The sequence below is a fragment of the Megachile rotundata genome, chromosome 10, assembly GCF_050947335.1.
Source record: "Megachile rotundata isolate GNS110a chromosome 10, iyMegRotu1, whole genome shotgun sequence".
Lineage (NCBI taxonomy): Eukaryota > Metazoa > Arthropoda > Insecta > Hymenoptera > Megachilidae > Megachile > Megachile rotundata.
The window spans coordinates 16,842,934-16,868,549 of record NC_134992.1 but is presented as its reverse complement, the minus strand read 5'-3'; the positions used below and the strand labels follow the sequence as shown (position 1 = coordinate 16,868,549).

The window sequence follows — 25,616 nt, the reverse complement described above, 5'->3', positions numbered from 1 at the left end:
GTAGTACAGATCTTCATAGAGAAGCCTAAGGAAGGAGTATGATGCGGACCAAAGTATCAACTTTATAGATTTAAGAAACCAGGTAACAGCTAAACAAAGTTCTACGTTACAAACCAACGGCCCAGTCATTATTCTAGTACGCGTTCTACTATTTCGATACGATCAAGAATGGACGAATCGATAAAGGAATAGATCGCTATTTCGTGAACACAGGTTCGTTAACGGTTCGACGAGAGAAGTTTTCGAGGAACCGTGGCGATCGGAGGGTGGCCACAATTGAATTCCCGCGATTTATCGGCACGATGACAGCGTTAACGTTTCGATGACAACGCGAAACGCCGTCTGAAAGTGTTTCCGCTTGGCAGCCTCTAGCTACCTACTCGCTGCAACTCTCCCGTGAAATTCCGACCACTTGCCAAATACTTGGAGCATTCCGATTCCAACACACTCCCTGAAGAGACCAGTTGCCAACTCGACCAACCTACCCAACTCGTTTAAAGTCGCCATCGTCCCTTAAAATTCTTGCACCGGGAGACAGACCCTGACTATTGAAATTACTTGTCCCTTTCCACTCTTTTCCAATTCTGCGACACTTCTCTTCGATATCCATTTCATATTTTAATATCATTTTCCTAAGACGGGAGTTATGGCGCGATTCATCTTATCGTAACGCGTTGCAATTGGGTGGTGATAATATATGTGTTCCGACCGAGAAAGGTGATATAACGAGCGGTGATTTAGGATATACAGGGTGTCTCACAGCTCGTGTAACTCCCAGAAAGGGTAGAGGACGTGATTCCGAACAAGATTTCCCTTTGTAAAAATGGGATTTGAATTAATATAAATATAACTCGTGGTAATACAACGGTGACGATCTGGAACGAGTAGTAATACAGCTCGTGAACGATATCGCAATATGACAAATTAATAAGAAAAATCTCTCACTGTTCATTACGTTAGTCTTGTGTTACATAACTGGCAACGTCTCGCGTTTCAACGTCGATCGCAGCTGCCCGTCATAACTGTGATTAATTAATTCCAGCACGCCTGTCGATGTTTATTAGCTCGTTTTCTGTAACGCGGTTGTCGGACTACGCGATTCCAAAGTAACCGAAGTCGCTCCTTCGTTTAAAGGTTCATCACGTAACCGGAAATCGTTCGGTAATCCGCCACGAGCAATTATTGAATGCAGCTGAATTCATCAACTGTTCGCTGAACGTATGCGCTGTTGTCAAGCGTCACTGCTTCGAAGCGACACTTTTTCGTCATTATCATATTAAGAGGTCGTGATTGTGTGAAGCGTAATTACAATACAGCTATTCAATAGAGTCATTGAATTTTTAAAAATACAATGTTTTTATCGTGGATCGACTTTGATCGTGACGTATGCGGCATAACTGGAGCTAATTTAAACGTGTATCTATTTAAAACAAATGTTTGTACAGGTCTAAAAATAGTTTTCCAAAAAAAAGAAGCGTGTTAGAGCTCGTAATGGAATATGGTATGATGGATAGGTAACGTTCAGTTTCGTAGTCATTCATGAAGGGGACGCGTAAGTAATATCCATCAAGTGGCAGCTCGAATCGAATATCGATGCGTTTCAGGGGCCCGATATAATCGTAACACAAGGATCATTCGCTGGTTACGTCAGCTGCGACTATCGATTGCAGTTGAATTTAATTAATTTGCCAGCCGTTTATCGGAACACCGTCGAAATACGCGCGACGTCGATCATATACGACTGTTCATTAATCGTACGTTCTAGACACGTTTTTGCAGGATAAATAAAACCCGAGCAATATGATTCGTCATTAGAAGATTCGACAAGTTTATTTATTTTGCATACACGATGCATATTCATGAGACTCGTACGTTTCGAATATCCTCCAAATGTTGCTACGTCTGAAACGAGACGAAATTAATCTACACGATGTTCCATTAAATTTTACCACGTGGGTTTTACGATGTACTTTGACGCGTTCTATGTATATTCGTCTCTTAATTATTTATAAATTTACAGTAAATAAAAAGGATATACCGAAGCGTATCGGTTCATGCTAATCGATGAATTATTTATCGTCCTTGTTACATACATAAATAATTAGACTGTGCATGTTTATGCATTTACGATACATGAAAGTCTGCAAAATAAATGTTCGCGTAATTTATAGGCTGCGGATCTCATAAATTATATGATTTATGTATACTTCGCAGACCTCGATATATCAAAACCGTATAAACATCTGCCAGCTATACATAATATTCCTCTACTCGACATCCCAGTTACTTTTAATGAAAGTGGATTTTGATGATGTATGCATAACGAGAAAAATAATATTTCTTTAACGAATATTTTCTAATAATCATGAGCCGATGAACAGAATTCTTAAATCGATATCGATTTTGATGAGTTAATCGTCACGAACGTGAACGAGACGACAGAACATAAATTCCCTAAAATTTATTGCAAAATCAAGTTCATAAAAAGGTGTAAACTGGTTCCTGCGTCGTTCAGCATCATAAATTCCACTGTCAACAAATTAGCATGCAGCGTTCACATCTCGCGAAATCCGACAGGATGCAGATTAGTGTTTGCGAGCGTGAAACTGCATCGACGCGGTCCAATGCACGGCCGTTGCATCGGGCTTGTTAGGATAATAGTGGAGCGAAAATTCAAAGGCAAATACCTTGGCGGGAATTTCCGTCCACGAGACTCGATCGAGCAAATCGCACCGCCAAATGGACATCGCCATAATGCAGCGAGGTATTTTCTACTGTCTCCGCGTGTTTCCATTCGAATATCCAGCCAATTTCGAACCTTATTACGAGCATGGACAGAACGGGTCGATAGTGGAGATTTTATACGAATTTTTACATTCTCTTATTATTATTTATAGATTCGTCTATAGATTCATTAATATGCAATTTGATTATAGAAATTAATAAATTTTAAATAAAATAATGTATATGCAAATGGACTACTTTCAAATAAACAGTCCAATTTACAAATACATTCTAAAGTTTAATACAAAAATTAAACTCGATTGTGTTAGTAAAGTCCTGCACCTCCTAATGAATCCACTTATCCTATTTAACTGAATAATAATTCGAAGAATGTATTGCAGAAAAGAATGCGATGTTGCGACAACAAGAAGGAAAAATAATTTTTGTCCACTTGAATCTTAGATGAAAGTAAATAGTAATAGAAGGAACGAAAAGACGGTGGAAGTTTCGGTCGTTAACGAACGACCCACTCAGAATCGGGTATATTTCAGTGAGCAGCTTCGAAAAGGCTGGCAGTGACACTTGAAATCTCGGCCTCATTATATCGCGGTTTCACAAACGTCACTTTACCAGCCTCGTTCGCGCGGCCTAAAAACCAACTAGTCCTGTACCGAAGCTGCGAATTGGTCACATTTCATGGAAATGGTTAAGCCAGGAGATTTCAACAGGATGTTAAGTAGTTGAGCTCCGAATTTCATATCATTAATGAACAACGCTCGACGCTTAACACCATCGAGGTTTTCGGCTGCCGTCTACCGTGGCTTAATACGTGTTTCGATGTCTCGTTGGCGTTGCAATTTAACTTCCTACAAGAGCGAATGCACGGAATTTCTGATTTGGAGATTGGGGAATTTAGAGATACAGACATTTTGGAATTTCAGGATTTCAGAAATTGAATTTTTATTTCAATGAAAGTAGCAAAAATAAATGTATTGAGAAGTCGGTGAAGTTCGTGCATTTATCCATTACTTGTAAGTTTTTCTTAAATAATAAATTCATTTAATCTTTTAAAAATTATTATGTTTTTGTATTATTTTAAATAACCTCCCACATTCCATCAAGTAAAATTTAGAAAATAGAAAATGTTAAGATCTGAGGATTTCAGAAATTGAATTTTTATTTCAATGAAATTAGCAAAAATAAATTTATTGAGAAGTCGGTGAAGTTCGTGCATTCATCCATTATTTGTAAGTTTTTTCTTAAATAATAAATTCATTTAATCTTTTAAAAATTATTATGTTTTTGTATTATTTTAAATAACCTCCCACATTCCATCAAGTAAAATTTAGAAAATAGAAAATGTTAAGATTTGAGGATTTAAAAATTTGATTTGAAAAATTTTCCAAATTCCTTATCAGTGAGGTAGCCGCAGAAAACGATGTAGAAATTGGGCAGGGAAGAAATGTGATACCATTTGAACAAAGAGTAATTTTAATGTAGAGCTGTTTGCTCGCGAATTTCCTTGTTTCGCGGAAAGTTTGAAGCACGTAGCTCGGACACTGGTTAGCCTTCGAAACCGGTCGAAAATTTCTCTGGGCTGTTTCTATCGTCGTTTCGCGAATCTCGGTCCATCATGGCTCGCTGTGCAACTGGGTTATGCAGCCCGTTTCAACGCGGGAAAAAAGGGGTGGAAATGAAAGCGGAGAAACAGCGCGATTACTGGACTCTCGTTAGAAAAATATTCTGAACTCGGTTGCTATTTCCTTCCTTTTATTCCAAATTAAAACAATAATTAAAATCTTAAACGATGTCGGATTCTCGCTTGGACTAGTATTATGCACTCCACTGATACTTTCGACGATTCGTTTTAAATTAAAACGATAATCACAATCGTAATAATTACGATCGATTTAATTAAATTGTTCCTGAATTTAATTAAATTGTTCCTGAATTCTGTGTCGTATAAAATATTCTAAATAATTCATCGTTTAATATTTTAATCTCGAACGAGCTATTACATCGATCGAATTATAGACCGTAATCCGGTACATTAATTTTATTGTTCAGCGTCGAATCTGCAGATGTGAAAAGTATGGAAATAAAACACAAGGATACTTGTCAACGCAACCAGAAAATATACGAATATTTCGTTCGTTTGAATAATCGGGAAAACGTAAAAAGCGTTAAAAGGGAGCGATCGAAGGAGTCGCGAGCGGAAGCGAGAAGGCGACATTTACATTACCGGGCGTGCACGTTGCGAGTCAAGTGTCAGAGATTAACTGTCCCACGATATAACATCCATTGTTCTGGCATGTATTCTGCCATAAAGCGGGAGCAGCTGGCGAGAAGAAGCATGTACGGATGTGTGTGTGTATGTAACGTGTAGGTGTGCAGAAAAGCGGGAAACGAGGATCGGGATTACCGATAAGGTACGGCCGGTCTCGTTCAGAGAAACGTGCAACACGTGGTATCGAGTATCGTCGAATTGAAAATCCTGGAACAATTGCTGGCTCGTAGAATCGAGGTAAGTATCTTGATTCACGAGGGCTCGAAGGAATCGCCTCGAACATTTCTCCGAAACAGATATACTTGACGGCTGGAAACGAATGATGCGGGGATATTACACCGCCGCAACTTGTCGGATAAACTACGCCTCTTTACGAGTCGGAAGTTCCGATATAAAATTTAAAGTCTTAAGAATTTGAAGGGAGTTTATATTTACGAATTTGTGTATTCAAAAATATGGAAGCTCGAGAATTCAAAAATTTGATAACCTAAATATTTAGACCTTTGCAAACATGCAAATTAAAAATTTATAAATTAGAAGCTGTAAGTGGTGTCGTTACTCCTGCAGAGATTTCTCCATATTTCACCGCCTCATGCTTGAAAATCGGCTAAACTTCATAAAACATGTACCACTATCGCAAAGCTTTAAAGATTAATGATCGACCGATTTAAGTTAACTCCGGTTACTTAGAGCGGAGAAAACGTATATCTTTTCCAGTGGGTGCTTTAAGTCACCGCTGCTTTCTACCTACGAAGTTGTATATATCGAAAACGAGTAAATCACCGTGGCTGTTGCCAGACTTCTCCTTCTCTTTCCCATTCTGTATTTCTCCATTTCCGTGTAAACGGCAATGTTCAAAGGAAAGCGGTAACACTCTCGAGTATACGAAATTCTATCTCGTCAATTCACTATTAGTTTCCAACAATAGATACTCATGAAATTGTAGCTCCTTAAACACTCGTCTTTTTTTCTTACCTTGACATTTTATGTCACATGTCAGTTTGATACAAATATAGCCAAGATAGGAAATTAAGAAACATAGAAAGCTTACAGTTTCCTTGGGTAAATCAAGACTGGAAGATTGTCGCTGGCATCCACAGTAGTACTTTGAGCCGAGCTACTCGTCAAAGACCTCGTTAATTTCGCTATTTATTCAGGTATTTGCATGTACATAAATATCTTGGCTTAATGAACATCAAAGGAAATGCTGAAAATCAAAACAGCTTAGCGACTTCAAAGCAGCGGCAAACAAGAAAATTCACTTAATCAAAGAAAAGTATTAAAATTATATCAGATGTGGTTAAAAGTTTATACATTGTAGATTTAGCGAGAATCAGTAGAAAAGATCAGTGTAAATCAGACGTGAAATTTTTATCGCGTTTCCTTATACGCAAAAGTGTCGATAACAAATTTAGCTCACGATTTTTATTTCTGCAACGGGACAAAAAAAACAATTGACTCTTAAAACCGATAAAAGTAGACTTTTTGAAATTAGTTTTTCAAGGCTAACTTCAAAGTCGGCTTATAAAGATTAACTCTTCAAAATCGATTGATAAAAATGTTTAAGCTTGACATTTCAGCACTAGCGCTTCAAAGTCGGCTCATAGAGATTGTCTCTTCAAAACTGATTGATAAAAATCTTTGAGGTTGATATTTCAGCACTAGCACTTCAGAGATGAATTTTCAAGATTGATTTATAAAGGGAGACTCAAAGTTTAATCCTTCACCAGCTCTTCAAGATTGGCTCGTAAGACTCGCATTATCAATAGTCAACGTGGATTGTTCAGGGCCAATTCGTTAGCATCGAAAAATTTTTTCAAGTCTATATAAAACTCAGAGACTGTGAGTCGTTGAGTTTAATTTTCGCAGTTATTCGGAGTTTTTTGGCGTTGGCACGAAATGCTCCGCGTCGACACGCTCATGACGAAGAATTCCAAGCGGAAAAATGCTGACGAGTACTTTCATGCGAAAATTGCTCCGTGAAATTTCTAGTCTTTGGAACGAATTTTGTTCCCCCTGGAACAACCGAGATTTTGAGTAACTTTCCAATTTTCAGACGATAAGAGACTGTTATGACACTATCGGGAGTTTATTTTAAGTTTCTGTATATTCCACAAAGGCTCACCGATATAGCTGACCCTAAGTCTATCCGCGTCAAGTTTGCTTAAAAGCTTTGTACACGATACCGATGCTTCTCTAAACTTGCAGGCTATTTATCGACGCTCGAGCTAATAAAATAACTTCTGTGGCTAATAATGAGTCTCCCGAACAAACTTCGATAAATTCTCCTACACAACGTTTACACGTCGTTAAGATACTACTATCAGGATCTATTTTATTTTCAATTTAGTATCAACGAGATTAATATTTCCAAAAGACAATAACGTTCGGGAAAAAATCGCGGTATTAAAACGGGGCGGTGAAGTTTCCGATGGAGAGAATTCCAGCGAGCGCGAGTTGGCGCAATAATCAAGCAAGTATTCGCAATAATGGCGCGTTCGTATTTCGAAAAAAATAATCGCCGATTGGAACGGGGCGATATTGAAAAGCCCTCGCTGAAAGCTCACAGTTCCAATCAAGAGAATTCCACGCACACGCGCGGAGGATTTTCCGTGTGGCACAGATCTGTGGAAACGATCGATCGACAATAGTCGCGACGACGTCATTTCCTGGTCTAAGAACGGTACATCCGTCTCGACAATGGAGCGTCGCGAGTGCATCGATCGCGGAATCGGGCCGCTGGCGACAATAGAGAAAAGACTAAACAGGGTACTTGCTTTCGACCAGCTGTTCCTTCTTCACCAGAAGCAGAGGAATCGCCCCGGAGTTGCTCATGGTCTTCGCCTGTCTCTCTCTTCCCTTATCGACGATTCCTTTTCTTTCTTCGCTTCTCGAACGCACCACACTGCCACCAGCCGAGGGTTACATCCAAAGCCACTCTATCCTCGATCGATTCGCGACAGTTTCTATCTTCTCGCGGACGAAACGCCTGCTCACCGACAACAACCTTGCTCCGACTCGATGATACCGTTTATAATTCCGAATCAGTTACGAAATTGCGTTGTCGGAATCCTGATAACGAACATGATAAGCTGCTTCAGCTTGTTGTCACTTTGTAAGATGGATGGTTTTCTTTGCTGATTATAGTGTTTTCGGTTGTTGAACTTTGATGTCTGAAAGTATATAGGTTCGACTCTGGTTGATTGTTTCCCTGCTTTGCTCTCGCTCTGCCCATTTTAAATTTATCTTAACCTATGCTAGTTCTTCGCGTCCAGATCTCAAGCTCTCACTAGATACACCTATTATATTCTCACTATTAAATGCGAGATCAGGTGCAAACGTCTCCACGTATTAAACGACCAACATTCGAATTATCGATCATCGAAAAGTTTCGATGAAACCTTTCCGAAATTTCTTAAACTCGGCCTACGCCTCCGCGGTTATCAAAGGAAAAGGAACAATCAATCAGAAAGCCCTAAATCAAAGGGTTGTGTATTGGAATAATGAAAAGTTCTCCCCTTAGATCGCCTAGAGGAATTGTTCGATCGGGTCGTTTCCGGATGAGACACGAAAGAGGCGTTCCCAAGCTCGTCGAATGGATTTCCGGCTATTTTCGGGAAGGTTTGGGGACGATCATCAATCTTCGTTTATACCGAGTTTGAGGAAAAGCCGAACAGTGGGTACGGTGTAACGAAGTGACTGGGTCAATCCTATGCCTTTACCTTTCGCTAATCGACTCCTCGCTTCGATATGTACGAGTATCGATCTCCGAGAGGGGGAAGTTTATGTTTGCATGCGTACGCGACACGTGGACTTCTTTCAACAACTATCGACGTGGAAACAGAAATATTCTTTTACAAATAAGATTATGATCGTTCAAAGTTCAACGAAAAAAGGATGTAATTCCAGCTGAGATTTTCGAAACGCCAATAAGAAAATAACATTTCGAGTGCAGATAACGGCCAGATCTTTTGTCTCGATTCGCTTCGTTCTTTCTCGCTTCTTCTTCGAGTAATCCCCGTAATCCTCTGTCATCTGAAATTCCGTATGAATCCTCCTTGTAAGCTCGCAGATGATCCCGACTAGTGAGCATATAGACGAAACACGCTATACGTTTCTACAGTTTGATCACACTGTATAAATACTGAAAGTTCGAGTAAACGAAAAGTTGGCCTGTGGGCAAGTTGGAAACGTACTTTTAATCTGAAGCATGTCGCAAACTTTCGTTTCTTCCGTCGGGAATTGAAAATAAATTTCACAAGGTGTCGTAAAGCGACGTACACTTTTTATCATAAAATTGATATTAAATGTTTGACACTCGATACTTAATGTACATTACGGTGGTAATATTCTAACACGGATGAAAGTGTTTTTATATTGCTAGCCATGTTGATAATACGTCGCGATATAATGCGTGACTTAAACGGAATATCCCCAAGAAACCATCTATCGAAATACGCAACCACCGTGTTAATTAATAATGAAAATGGGATGATATACCTGGGACACGTGTTCGCCATGAAAAATTAATTTCTCGCGCACGATATGGGGAAACTGTGTCATTCGACTGGTTCGACGACACTGGTGTCCAATGTAATTCTGATCGATTCGCGGCGAGTGCGTTACAGGAAATTTATTCGAGTGTACCGTCTATAAAAAAGGAAATTACCAATTTAAACTGGATCGATAATATCGAAATGCAGGTAATTCGATGCACAGGTAATACTATTGGGACAAAACATCCGAGCACAATTTTGCATTCCGGTCCGATTGTTCTTGTTTCGAATACAATAATTTCATATAATACCCGACCGTTACTTAACGTAATGAACGTGTCCAAAAATTGAACACCGATACACGAATATCAATTTCACGTTTGCATCGTGCGGCAGGTTTTCTATCGAACAGGACACGCGTTTCGACAGAAGCGCAGAGAACGGCCCATCGTGTGTCTGTCGATAAAATAAATCTACTGGAGCCAAACAGGTAGAAAGGATAGAAAAAAAATGAAAAGACTTCTTTGCCGCTTTATCGCGACTCGTTTCACAAGAACCAAATAAAAAATGAAACGAAAATAAAAAAATGCAACGTTATTTTTTTTCTTTTAATGGACACTTGTTGAGCACGATTTTTACCCTCCATTAAAACTAATAGCCGTTTAAAGAGGGGTCACTGATTCGATGAAATTGAATCGAATTAATTTTAAACAACGCCGCCGGTGGAGATATTAATAAAGGATTCGCGAGAGGGTTAATTATTAAACCTCTCGGCGCGGGGACTGTTTCCAGAATATTTAGCGGGAAGACGAGCTGTCCTGTGTCAAGCAACAAGTCATCGCGACGGCTCTTCCGAGCCAATTACTACCGCTTGTTTTTGTTCCGGGAGATAAACCGACTTACAACTACGAATATAAACTATTATATAGGATTCTATTACAGCTTCAGCTGCAAAGAAGCGGTGGAATAAACGCGTTGCTAGTTCTTGCAGAAACCAGTTGCGTTGTTTTATCTCCGCTCCGTAACCAAATAACCGTTACCTAACAATTGTGGAAAATCGTGATAGAAATCTTTGATGGTGGAATTATACAATGTATAACGAGGATGCAATTCGAGGAAGCTATTTCTGATGTCTACATAGCAAATACGTACAATGCATAAAGAAAACGAACAAATAAATGTCCACTTTCGAAGGGACCAGTCGCAGACAATAGGGAACTCAATCCCGAGGCAGATACCAAAAAACCAGGAAGGGAAGACGAAGAATTTCAAGGAGAATAAAATGTTTCATTTATTCAACCGAGTACGGAATGCGATTACAACCTTCCACGTGTGTTAAAAAGTCTCTGAAAAGAGTAATTTGCGGTCTTTGAAGAATCATCCCCTAATGTTGAAGATAAAGTAGGTAGAAATTAGAGAAAAAGAACTCGAGGGAAAATCTTCGTATATTCTCCCTCGTTAATCTTTCGAAACCATTTGGCTAGTTTGAACCTAAAAGACCCTGAGCGCGGAAGAACCAAAGGATAAGTTGCAGGGCAAAGTAGGTAGCAAACAACCAGAGTTTATTATGAGAAATCGGGAAGAATCGAGAAGACGCGCACAGGATGGAAAGTAGATCGTGGATCGGTGTAACGGAGATCCTGAGATCTGGCAGAGCGCGTCAGCTCACCCCCGGTTGAGGCTGGATCGATGAAGGCTGCTCCTTGCATCGCACGGTGGCTGGGTCTCGACGGTCAGCACTGTTTCTGGTTGTCGCGCGAAGCAACGACAACAGGTTCCCCGACGCTTTTCTCGATAGGATCTGACGCAGATAGGAAGCTCGAAATAGAAGACGAAGAGAGAAGACGAAACGCAGCACCGTCGCGGCTCGCGGTCGAATTCGAACTGGCCGCGGGTCGAAGGATCGCGTAGACGCGAGCAGTCGAATCGCGATTCGATACGACGTCGTCGACGACGAGCAACGAATCACCCACTGACGGAGCCAGTGAATCGACGACAGGGTGGCCCTGTCGCGACGCGAGCACTCGTCGATTCGACGACGATCGAGGAACGATCGCAGGAAAACCCGCAACCGGCACCCACCACCAACACTCACAAGTGGTTTTTCGCGTTCTGTCCCGGGGGTTGCTCGCTCCTCGCCCCGCTCCACCTGCTAGCCACGTTGGGTGCGCACCTACTGCTACCCAACCACCCACGCGACCTAACCCCACCCCTACCCTACCTAACGCCGCCAACACCAACACCCCTGTTCTACTATGCTTTCGCTACTGTCTTTCTTCCACCGCCATCGCCGTTTCTCCCATTCCCCTTTTCATATTTCTCTCCTATCTCCTACCTGACTGCCCACTGGGATCAGATGGATTATTTATATTTCCTCTTTTACATTTTCTCTAAGTATAGATAAGGTAATTGAAGGAACGGGATGTAATTGGAACTTTTAGCTGGGAGTTTCGAGCAGATTACTTTCAAAGACTAAGATTCCGAAATTATAGATTACGAAGTTCGGGATGTCAAACTTCGAAGTCTTCTGCAGAAGTTTCCCAATCTTCCAAATGAGTAAATACGAAAAATCTTGAAACGTTGAAATCTCCAAATCCCCGAATTCCTAAAGTCTCAAAGTTCCGAAGTCGTAAAATTCCTTTTCAGGCACGCCTCCTATTTTATCTGCATCAGGTGTCCTTTAACCCCCTAGGATTTCGCTGTCAGTCTCTCTACGGATTTCGCATTTTTCAATCCTTCGTACTTGTGCACCGACTTCCTTCTCTAGTTACTTTTTCCCATATTTATTTTCGTACAGAAGTAGTCTACTGATCTCCGTTTATCATTCTATATATTTGATTCGTGGTACAATAAAATATCGAAGTTGCGACAGTGATCGGTTATCAAAAATGTAGGTGGTGCTATCAACGTCGTGAACTTCGATCTTCGAAACGCTGAATGAACCGATTGAAGGAAACCGAACGTTTCTTATTAACGATTTAAAGGGTTCTCTATCTTTGGCTATAGCCGCGTCCTACTTTTTATTTAAGTGGCACCGCTAAACAACCTCGAGGATAGCCCCATGCAACTTTCATCGCGCGTCCGACATAGGATGATTGTAAAACGATCAAACTTTTACCGTATCCTCCTTTTCGCATTTCCTTCCAAGCAAATCGCTCCAAGCACCGTCTAATAGAGCTGATTCGAAAATCAGCAACGTTTATCCGTAGGTTATAGGTTATCGCTTCTATTTCTGAAAACCGATGATTGCTAAAATTACGAGAATTTCATAGCGCATTATTTCATGTTATTTTGCATCGTTCACTGATAAGTACCGAGAGGTTAAAGATTGTAATAATATTTTAACGAAGTGTTATAATCTCGCGAATTTGAGTATTACAGTGGAGCATGATTAGTTTTATAAAGTGTTGAAATGTTCCTCGGAAAAGTTTCCCGCCCGCCCTTTATTTCAGCCGTATCCAAAGTGTCGAGTGCTTAGATGGGCAACCACCTAGGGGCATTGGTGGTCGTTTGGCTAATGACCATAGTAATCGAGGTCAGTTACACGAAATTAGGGAGAACAACGTTCCTGGAGGACTCCACAAAAGCACGATGGAAGCTCCGTGCAGCTGAACAGCTTCAGAAATTTAACTACCGAAGTAGGATGAATTGCAGGAAATTCGATAGTGAAGCTCATTATGCTCACGAATGCAGTTATAATAAATTCCATTTACAAAATTGCGATCTCCATAAAATACATCTACGAAAGTAATACGAATTCAAAAAACGTTCAAACCGAATAAAAATAATAATGTTAAAAAACGAAATCTAAAATGTACTAGCTGAATGAACGCGAAGTTGAAAGCAAACTGAACAGTTCGTGTAGGCGAAGAATTCGCTAACCAAAGGCAACAACGAGATCGTTCCACGAAATCAAACATTCACTGACTGCTTTTTCTTCTCTATTCGCGAACATTTCGCGGCTATTCGGAACGTTTCGAACGAACCACAAGATTAGACAGGATTCAAGGCATCCATAACACTCGAGCCACGCGAACAAGCCCGTCATTCGAGAGATGCAACAAGACAACTGCTTTGAATGGTAGACACATTGCTCGAGCCTTGTTAACCGAGAGACGCTAGTTCGTGCGGTTACGAGTGCATCTCGCTGTTTCCACCGAGTCTGCAGACCGGCTTTGTTTCCTCGGCAACGCACAAATCACGCCACTTTGTTCTCCGAAAGCTCGCCAGACGAGAAAAATGCCTTAGTCCTATATCGGTTATCTGGTTGTCCAATGTCCTCATCGACGAATATATCACGTTGTTACATTCCAAGTCCAATGCAACTCACAGAGTGATAGCCTAAGTCAGATCTAAACGACGAATATTATTAATCGAACCCATAAATGTTTTTAATCTATGAACATTACTATGTAGGTTAATTGAGAATGAAGAATACTTGAATTTAAAACTACTGCAATCTAAAAGCTCCGAGGACATTCATATCTATATATGAATGAATAAAATTTTGTTACCAAAAATATTTAGATAACCAGACACGTAAAAATTCGGAATGTATAATACTAACTATCAAAGTGGGAGAAGAAGGAAACTCATTTAAATTTTTAAACTCGTTCCGAAGATCTTTAGCTCTCTTGCCAACGCTTCAAAGTTCCGCTCGGAAACGAATCGCGATATTTGCATCTCCTAATTGAAGGAATACGAAATCGAGGTTCAAGGGAAAGTTTGAGGATCAAAAACCAAGCGAAGATTTTCTGCGATCGATTTTACCCAACTCCATTCATCGTTCCGAGCAAACTGATCTCCGAGTCAAACGCACACAGTGTTCAATTCGACGAAAGCGGTTGGGACGAACAAATAACAAGACCGACAAGACGTTCTTTTTGCTGGACCACCTTTACAAACGAGATTTCGAGGTCTTTGGAAATTCGACTCGAGCTTTCCTTGGTACAATCTGTTCTGCTTATTTCGTTCGAGAAAAGAAAATTTGCTATTGACGTGACTGATTTTTTTGAACGTCTCTTGTTTTGATATGAATAAAGAAGTAGAGAACATTTTGTAAAGAAAGTATAGATAATAAAGAATTATTAGAGTAAAAAGTGAAGTATGAATAACTCTATGAAATTAAGTGCTAGTCTTATTGAAATATCTTTAATACAAAAATTCTAACGTTCAAAACTCTTCAGATTCGAATAAATTTTACGCCTTTCATACGACGAATAAAAGCGTAATAAACAAAACAACCGTGGGTTTCAACAATCGAGCGATAACGTCGAGCAACGTTTTCCTGTGGCATTTTCGCGTTGAAATGGACCGAAGTTTAGATCAATTTCCACGAAAGGCGAACGGAGGGATAAAACGCGGGAAAAAAACCGAATCGAAACTGTTTATTTTCATTTCCGTCCGCACAAACGGCGAATCCCTTTATCGTCGAATCCTCTTACGAGCACCAACTTTCGAATACAGTTTCCAAACTACGCTTCGTTTCGTCCTTTGTTCCTCGACACGCTGCAACTTCTCGTTTCGTTGTCGTTCGATTTCAAAAGCGTTCTTTTCAGCCGATACCCCGGAATTTCGATTGCTCGATCCTTTTTCAGATCCTTCGCGTGGCGAAATATAAAAGAGACGATTGTGCGTCAATTTTTACCGCGTGAATCTGGTAAACGATTCAATTTTAATATCAAAGAAACGTCGAAGAAGCAACTTTCTATCGCACGGAAAAGTTCTTGAAGCTGCGGCGAAACTTCTGAAGTGACAAGTTCGAGTGTTTGCGAATTACTCGGACAAAATTCTGAGCAGAGAATCGAAAAAGAGACAGCCACGTGTCAGGATCGAGGACAAATTTCAACTTTGTCAATTTCAATCAAGATGCAACATTGACTTTGAAGCTCAAGATCAAATTATTTTATCATCGTGAAGGATAAACAGTTTCAGAGAAACCATTGTTTTCTTGAAGAATAACGTCATCACTTGTGACCGATATTTAATTAATTACCGAAAAGAAGAACGAGAGTCTCAATGTCGAGTTGATTAACATTAGAGTGTCTGATGGCATACGTCACGTTCCACTGCAACAATGAACACATAATTTATCCGTACGAATACCGACATGAAAAGCTTCCAAATAGACCAAAATTTCCCTAAAATTGGCCATGTCGTTAAAACTCGAGATTGTTTAATCACCCGCTGCGAGGTTATCCCGCGATTGTCCTGAAATAGGTCAATCTTCATTCGGTACAGAGCGATAGGACAATTAATTGTTTCGTTTTTGTTTCGATACCAAGGTCCCCGATAAAGCTATCCGCAGTTATAAATCATGCCATGGATTATTAATTTGTAGCGACACTTCGTAGTCGAACGCGTGATAGTTGAACGCGTAATAATTCGACGCGTGGTAGTTCACATCCTGCTCTTCCGATAAATTGTGGTTCAATGAGTTTCGATCCAATAATTCGATGCACGATGATTCGTGTAGTTGAACATGACGATAGCTTGACATTCTAACGTTGACAATATACACGGAGTACCCTTATTGGATCTAAAAATTTGCGCGAAGGATAAATCGTTCGGTTAGCGATACGGGAAGGGTAATTAGGTTAATAATAAAGTACCGTAATGAGATTAATAATAAAATACCGTAACTGGATTAATAATGGAAGGTTGATTTTTCTACGACGACAGAGTCGTAAACATCGCGGACAGTTTTAATTCGAAGCTGTATAACAGAGTCGTCAAATGATCAGTGTCACGCAGATTTACGGCGAACGAGGAAGCGACTCCAGCTAGAGAACAAGTAAACTGTAACGGATCTTGTGACGGCCAGTGTAATTGTCCTAATTAAATTCACGACACCGCCGCTTTCGGAGCGAAGTTTTAATGAAACGTTAGTGGAGCTTTACGACCGCGAGAAAGGACGCCGTTTCCGCTGGATAGAGTGTCTGCTGTTTTAACTATACCTCATTAACTATAATATTTAGAAAAAAAGATCTTTGTGACTTCGTGACTGCAACATTTTTGCGCCGTTAATTTTGGATAAGATAATTCATTCCTGGAAGAGCGAATGGGATGAAAGGTTTATTGTGTATTTATCGAACGTTTGGAAGCTAATGGAAGATTAACTTTGGCTAATGTACGTTTCTTAAGTCGAATCGGATCAATATTGAATGTATACGTTGAACAGAGAAATTCCATCGCTGGTAATGGAATGATCTCCATTTGTTTACATAAAACATCGTTCGTTTTATTCGATAAATTTGGAATATCTAAGACGGGAATTTCAGCTGCTTTGATTATCGATCGTTATTCTGATTGTTCCCATTAATCGAATATTGCTGATTCGAAAGGAATAAACATCGGGAAGGCAAATTCGATTAAAACGATAACGAGCACACGCAATTTCGAAAAACTGTTCAACCAATTTACACGAGCTTTCGGCTATGCGGGCCATTTTTCAAGCCCCACACGTCCAACGTGCAAATATTATGCTCCCACGGCAGAGACAAAAGGTCGGGCGTGTTTTCATTAAACGCGACTCGTTGTCGTACATTCAATTGGACCGAATTTAGTTGTTTAATCCTTAGCCACGCGTGCCGCGAAAGGATGAATTACATTGTTTCGAGAACCTTTTAACATTTCGACTGCCACTGTATACAGATATATTTAGCCAGAGGAATGCGTATTTATATCTAACAATTTGGTGCCATTTATTTAATTACGTACACGCCATTACGTTGTATAACCATTACCCTGTCAAAAAATTTCGTAGAACGAAAAGAAGATAAAGAGATTATTCTTCGCAGATTTGGTTATATTTATTTTCACTGTCAGAAGGCGCCACGCGATTACGATTATAACATTATGGCAATTAAGGGTTATCGGTAAAACGAGCAGCAGAAGGTGTGTGTTTTGAATAGGGACAAGGAGGGTGTGGCAGAGCCACCCTGACCGATAACGTCTTGTCGTGACGTTGTGCTAAGGCCCTGAACTGGATCGAGGTTCATTGTCTGTGACCTTACTTCGCCTGCTGTGCAGCCTTATTCATAAATGCAGGGTTCTCGATTGTTAACTGGCGCCAGGCATGCGATCCATCGACTCTCCTTGCACCCTTCTCTCCCTTCGTGTACACGTTGTCGAGGGGTTGCACGGACATCGTGGCGCACACGTGCATCGACGCTGTTCCTTAGAGAAACGAGACTCGACCTTTACGCATACCGTCATCTAATCAATCGATCCTTGGAATTTTTATCGATCGCCTTCCCTCTCACATTTTCTTCCTTCTTCAACGAATCAGCTTCATCGTATTTAACCCTCGAAAGCACTTTTATCACAGATTTTTTTTATGACAGATTTTTGTCGTTGACATATACAAACTTTTTTGAGATTGTTACTTTCATTCAGTTAATGAAAAATTATTTCAAGTTGTACATCAATGTGAATCAGCTTCTCGAATGAAAAGACTCTTCAGTGCAAGGGATTTTTCTGTCAAAACACAATACAAGATTGATGCGAAGAATAATCTGTCAGTATCAGAATACCATGGAGACTTTTTCGTAGGAATTTTCGAACGATTCTCAATGTTTAGAAAGGTATGGAATTTCCTTGGAAGGATACCTTTCTTCAAACAACTTGCAGCGTTTAGGATTATTGGGATTATCCGATTGCAGGAGAATTCTTGAAATTTTCTTCAGAAACTTGTATGTGACATAAGACTCGTATCTTGTATGGTAGCCATTTTGGACAATGTCACATAAACCTTACTCGAAGACTTAGCGGTGTTCAATCAATTTCAATGATATCGATAAATATTCCAATAATTTTCTTATCTTGTACAACGTCGCTCAAACGACGAATTTGAAGAATTATTTAAACTCGTATTAATCGAGAGCAAAAATAAAGTTGTCTTCTTGCAAACAATTTGCAATTTCCGAGACAGGAACAGAATCAGATATTTGCAAATAGCTAAATACGTTTCCAGCAGCGACTGAAATAGTTGGAATCACGCTAGAAGATATAAAGAACGATAACGTAGAAAGGCCGGAATTATCAAGTCCGCAGAAGTCATTAACAATTCAAAGTATAATTTAAAGATTGAGCAATCGGCGAGTTAAAAGGACAGCACATGATTCTTGAATAATCAATTTCTTCGAAATCTTTAAACATTCATAACGCGATGGTCACAGTGATAATAATGATTAATACAATTGCTAGAAACAATTGTTGCGACACAACCTTTTTTATATCGGCTGCGTCGTGGTATAACATTTTAAAAAATTCAAAATCACACAATATGTGAAGCGATGTTCGAAGCCGGCTTTAGGCAACTCGATATTTCACTCGTGTAAACCGTGACACGGTGATCGGAAAAATATGCGGATATCCTGGTCAGAGACAAGTACGAGCTTACAATAAACCACTATTGAAATTTTCAAACAGTGAAATCTTGAAAAGTTTCCTTATGTACCGCGTTACCGAATTATCTTCACAGTATCTACCGGCTATATGGTTGATTACTTTCGATTCCGCGTATTCAAGGCTAAAACCCTCGAGCAATCGATATTTCCCAGGTGCATGGAAACAAAACGGTCAAGTAATAAGGTAAAGAAAGCGTGTTAAGATCGTGGCGGAGATAATCGTGCTATCGATACACTCTATTATTATGTTACTCTAACATATGCAACTACAAACTACATGAACTCCTGTTATTATTAACTGAGATCTCATATCACTTTTTCGAGTTTAATAACGTCCTAACTTTTATAATATAATATTGCTAAAATGAACCCTTGTACCTTTTGGACCATTTATACTAACAATCAAGTATAACAAGCTCAATTATACTTGTCTCTGTTTTTCCAATAAAATATCTCAAGATGCGCGCTTCAAGGTATGCATTTGTCAAGGAAAAAGGCACGCGAATTAAATAGATGTCTACCGACAATAATGGCTTCCGATGGAATAATGATTAGGATTGTATTGTTAGAGCAGCAATTAGTGTAGCAAAGGATCGTTCGATAACGAAACGTCCAGCACGAAGGTCTAGGATAGAAATTGCGTGTTGCGATTCAGTTAACGATCGAGGGCTGCGTTCAGGAACAGACCTTCTTGAACAAGGTCGTAGACAATGAACTTCCTAACTAGCTGGCCGATCGATTCCGCTCCCTTCGATCCTTTCGAGCACTCGAATATCGTCTGCCAGGATTCGCCTAATGATCCAACAATGACGGCTGAAACGAAGAAAGAACGACGGATACCTGTCTGCGCCTGCTGATTTAATAATTAAGCTACATTGTGTTATCGAATTTTCATCAAGATTTTGCGACGGAGGTCGACGAGATTAAGCTCGTTAATTAACCTTGATAGAGACATGGCAGGTTCATCTGGCGGAGATTTTCCTGAAGAGGTCTTGACGTTTAGTCGAAACCTTTGGGAACAGTATTTTTAACTGTTCACCTTACAGATTCTAATCTATTTGTGTACCAATCAACAGGACTATTAGAGCAAGCTTCAATCTGAGCATTAGAGAATTGAGTTGAAAATTGAAGATTATAGACTGATATGTTTGAAATTACCTCTAATCGCATCCAGAAAATGTTGAATTTAATAAATGTATTCCACATCCAAAAGGAATGATAAAAGATCCAGCAGGTTACAGAAAAGGTGTCTAATTGTGGAATGAAGGTAAATCAGGAGCAAATACACTCGCGAGGAACTATGTACAGACTTCGAGAAGTTTATCGCAGGAATTAGAAGGACAAACTTTTCCAATTTCACGGAACAAAAAGTACGAACCGAAGTGACCACCAAATTTATCGTTAAAACTACATCTCTCTCGAAAAAACGAATTTCGCGTGTTTCTTATCGCTCGAGGTACATACATGGAATCGACAGAAATGGATGTCGTAACCGCCTCGAATCGATTCTGACAAATAACAAATCGATCGGAATTCCTAAGTAGAGAGATGGATATCTCGATGCGAAATAATAGCCATACATTATTTTTTATCTCCTCTTTTCTCGTTTTTTCGTCGCTCTACTTTTTGCCCGATTCGCCGGAGAAATAATAGAGGGATGAAATATTCTGTCGTGTTCCGACAGAGGATATTAAATGTCCTCGAATAACGCACGAATGTAAGTACAGAGAGGAAATTCTGTTCTTGAGTATTATCGGAGAACGTCGACTGTAAGCAGTACAAGAGTTTCATAGGAAAAATGTTCGAGACGCGTAAGATCCTTATTTATTGCAGTCTGATACGTGTTTCCTTCGGGAGTGGAGCTTGAGAGCTGTATTAAACTCGCATTCTGTCAGATTAAAACATCGATTTTCCAGTATATTCTGTCGATAATGCACCGTATTCTGCGTCTCCTTTTTTTGTTAATTAAAATCCGAGAAGCTTCGGAATATTAAAATAATCTTCCCGGGTTCCTTCAAATATTTCACCATAGATAATTGAGCACGGAAACGGAAAACGTAGAGAATGCTCGCAGTATGCTAATGTGTAAAATAGATATTATTATATTAATACGGAATGCGGAGGAACAAACAAGCTTAATTTAATTAGACCCGCAACACGCGTTCATTTCCATCGTTACTAGCCGCGTTAACGAACAAGATAACGAAACATTTCTGACTTATGAATTTTCCACAATTATGCCAATCGCTCACCAGTTATAGTTTTCTGCATTTAATTACCGTAAACACCGCACGTGCGAGATTACGCGCTTCACGCGTTAGAGCATACACCCACGCAGCTGTCTGCATAATGTTAAACGATTATCGAAGGTGGCCTTGACACTTGCCGTGAATCGATAAGACGACGAGATATCGTCTAATTTATCGATCCTATTCGTCTTAATGGACGAACTTGAACGGAAAAAATTCGAATATTGTAAAGAACGTTTACTTAATTTTTAAAAAGCGATTACAACTTTGCGCTCGAGAGGTGACTCACAGTCACCATTATATTTAATACAATAATTTTAAATAAGCATTTTTTAACTGATTCTATAAACATAGTGAAACAAGCAATAGTGGAAATTATTAGTAAAGAAATAACCTCAAGAAAATTTATTTAACTTTTTAACTGTTTGTAAACAGTGAAATTACCTTCGAGTGCAAAGGATTAATGAGAAATATTATTATTATCGAACGATTCTAATCTTGAGACGCCAGTATCGGATCGCCCTTAAAGCCCTGCCCCACAATAGCTATCCCACAATACATAAATCTTATAAATAAGTAAAGTTGAAATTCTAATTCTAAATTTTTGTTTATTTACATGCGAAATTCGGTTGGGAGATGAGGAAGATAAGAGGTGAATCCGTGTCGCAATTATCAAGTAACGATGGCGTGCTTGAAATTTGATTAGGTTAATTCGATAACGAGCTTATTTCGGTAGGCAGAGTCCGTGGCGGACGAAGCCCTCTTCACAGTCGGAGCTAAACTGGCAAGACAGGAATCTGCAACTCGTCGTCAGATGTGATATAAACGACTTAGTCGAATCGAGGAATGCGGAATGCACCGTTGGAATCCTATTGATTACTTTGCTTTCGCTGCGAGTCGAGAGACGGCCTATCGATTGCTCCGACTCTCTCGACCCTACGAATCTCGATAACTTCGTACACGGTTTTTGTCAACCGCCGATATACCGCCAACATTTCGATTACCCATGAATAAATAAACGTAGGATCGTCGAGCTTCGTTTAACCGACTAAATCGAACGGAGCGAGAGGATATCGTTTTATTCGTTGCTGAACGACTTTCGAGCAGCGAGTAATGTCAAAAGTCGAAGCAGAGCTTAGCGTAATGTCTTTCCATAATGTCCGAAGAAAGTAGGAAAAAATCCACTTAAAGACGGGAACGAGCTCGAACACGTAAAAAGATTCCCAACTATTCCGTAAGTACCAAGTTGAAGGTTCTTACGCGAAATTATCAAATATTTTTCGCGAGTTCTTGGCCTTAATCCGTGCAAAGGGTAATTAAAGCGTCAAAGGAAGTTAAATTAATCGATTCGAGGACCGTTCGCGGAAGATTAACGGTCGTACGAGAAGGATGACAGAGAATTATTTACGGGAATGATTAGGAATTATTAGCGGTGGGCGAGTTCCAACGTTGTCGGGAAACCGATCTCGACGCACTTGCCAAACCCCTTTCTCCGCGAATCGATAATTCTATCGAGTTTCTGTTTGAACGACGTTATTGCCGGTAATTGGGGGAATTGGTGTTCGCGTAATTATATAAATTACGCGCCGTTGTCGAACGAAACGACTACGACGCGATGCGAGGGAAACTGCAAGGTATCCGATGCGACGAACAATGCATCGATATCGCGTTCGATCTTCGTAAATTGATTAACCCATCGCGTTATAACCTATAGTTTCCTGCTCTTAAGAGCCTAATCAATATTGTTATACGAACTGTAGCGCAATAATATTACAATATTGTTCGAGTAATAGTTTATTTTGCTATCATGAAAATTGCCATTGCAAAACGAATGCTGTATCGCGTCAAAATGCAACAAAGCGAGATCATTTTTACGAGTCATACTTTTTATAAAACTGTACATCGTCCGTATCGACAAGCGAGTATTTCGGGTAAAAAAGATAAAAGGTTGTTGGTCTCGAAAAGAGAGGAGCTTATCGAATATGCGAAAGAGGAGGACAGCTCGGGTATCGGTTGAGCAAACGAACTACGGATCGAAAGGTTTGAAGAGGGTGGCGTTTCCGTCGGAGGAAGGGGGTGGCAACTCGTTATCGGAGGGTCGAGGAAGAGGGCCACGATTTAGGCACTCGACACAGGGTTGCAAACTGCACGTATCGGGTGCGTATAATCTGCGACCGTTGGGAACTGGGTCGAGGAGACATTCCCTGCTCCAACCCCCGGGGCCACCCTGTGGGCCACCCCCTGTTCAAGCCAGCTCCGACGCCCCATATAACCGGCGAATTTATCGCTCGCGGCCGAGCAACAATCGCCGATTCGGGTCAGAGGCGGCTCCTGCAACCCGGAAGTCACGAAGCCGTGGATCCTGTGTCGTTCTTAACCCCCTTTTGTCGAAACTTTCGAAATTGGAGAGAAAAAAATGAAAAGTAGAAAAAGGACGCCCTCTGCGTGAAACATCGTATCGCGGCCCGTTAATCTTTTTGTCTCTTTCCCGATGCAGTCACCGTTTCGAACCGCTACCAAAAGGGAACGACGTTCCTTTAATTCGCTTTCCTTTGTTGCCAACGCTGCGAGTGACGTCGCAGATACCATTTCTTGTGGAATTTCAACGGAAGAGTGGGTTAGATGTTTCTAGAATGGTATGTTCCCCTTTTCGAGAGAGTTTCGATCGTTGGTACACTCTTTAGAAATTATATTTCCCCGAGTAACATGCTCTTTGCGGAAAAGATCTCCGTGATTAATGTCCTCTTTAGGAGTCTTACTCGCAGCCCGGAATTTCGCTTCTTTTTCCGCGGTTTTTCGAACAGCAAATTCTCTTCGGGTTTTCTGTCTAACACGGTACGCTTCCTTTTACGGATGACGGACATATTTTAAAGGTATATTTTAAAGGTGGCATTCTTCTCTCGATAATTCGTACCCTCGGGCACTTTGACGATTCAATTGTATCCCCAGATTCCCAATGTCCCTACATCCCCTGCATCCCAGATCTAAGAAACAATAAAAAAGAATACACCGCGACCCTCGAATGTCTACATCTACGAGAGCAGATAACGAATCCCTCTGTTCTCTCGTCGATCGATCGTTGGTTGCCGTTCGTGCGGCTGAAAGAGTTTCTTTAAAACTCGTCTCGACAATGAGGCGCGAAAGAAAAGCTTGAAAACGAGAAAGTTCACGAGGTCTTTTCGACGAAGCCGTTCAACCAGTCTCGTAATATAAAAATCATGGATAGATTCTTAACAATTTTCCTACGATTTCTTGCCACAAATTACCGTACCCAAATTAGCAATTTAAATACATAAATCAGCGTGCATAAATTAACAATTTAAAGAGCCGAATTAGCATGCAGAAATTACCGATTTAAATACATAAATTAACAATTTGAAAATATATTTTAGACAGAATTTAACGTGACGCGATTCGATACGTTGATCGAATAAAACGTGAAATTAGTTTCGTTTCGATTACTCACATTCGCTGGGTGATTTCGGGACGAGATGTTGATGTTCCAGTTGGGTCCCGTTCACCGGCGAATCTGTGAACAGAAATTCGATCGAAATTAGACCAGATGCAATTAATTAATCCGGGTACAACGAACGAACGAACGGGCGACACGCGAGTACACGCGATTCGACAAGGGTGGCAACCCTTGATCGAACGTTATCGGTGATTACGATCGACGGCAGCAGCAGTGACATCGACGAGGGCCTTGGAAAAGCCTCTGAACCGTATATAGAACAGGTACAAAAAGGGGATAGAAGACAAGAGGCGTAAATGTAGGTGAAACAGAGGAAGGCCTTCGCGAAAGAGAAGAGCTGCTGACGCCGTGGCGCGGCTTAAGCTCCACCCCGACACCGATTGGTCGATGAAACCCTGCCGACAGGGGTTGATGCGCATCCCCGAGGCATCTTAAACGACCCTTCTGAAAATATATTATGCAACGCGTAACCTGTACAACCGCTTCGTGTTAGCCCCCGATGGCTTCTAAACTGGCACGTACAGAGCTCAGATTTTTCCGACCGTTTTCCGACGCGCCCAGACTCCGCCATCTCCTCTCTCGAAAACGATCGGAAACCGGTCGATCCTTCGCTCCAAAACTGATTTTCGTTCTCTTACAAATGTCTACTGGAACCCTTATCGATCCGTACCTTTCGAATAAACTAAAAATTATTTTTGGTCACATCGCAACATGTAGCAATAAAACGCCTCTAACTGAAAAAATAATTCTAAAGAAAGTGCTGAATCAAAAGAAAAGAGACAAGCAACTTCCTAGTTCGTGTGCATAATATCACGAGCAAGAAAAGTCTACAGACACTTTCACCCAGGGAAATTTACAAGCCGGTGAATATCGAGTAAGGATACATTATCTCGGACAAAAGCACTCGGAGATATTAGAAACTCCTTCGTGGAGCGTAAATATAATGTATAGCAGGGTCAGCAGCTACGATCGCCACGA

The 25,616-nt window shown here is 40.5% G+C and overlaps 1 protein-coding gene across 4 annotated transcripts in view; it reads right to left on the bottom strand.

Annotated features, from left to right (window-relative positions):
- The window catches only part of kcc (solute carrier family 12 member kcc), an 88,599-nt gene that overhangs the window by 52,555 nt on the left and 10,428 nt on the right, over nt 1–25,616 (bottom strand). For 3 of the 4 annotated variants that reach the window (XM_076536726.1, XM_003707256.3, XM_012294753.2), the window contains exon 3: nt 24,633–24,695. In XM_076536726.1, the coding sequence (XP_076392841.1) occupies nt 24,633–24,695 (63 nt within the window). Of the gene's footprint in view, nt 1–7,788; nt 8,185–11,176; nt 11,400–24,632; nt 24,696–25,616 lie in introns of those variants that run through there. The other variant, XM_076536728.1, reaches the window with a different exon arrangement.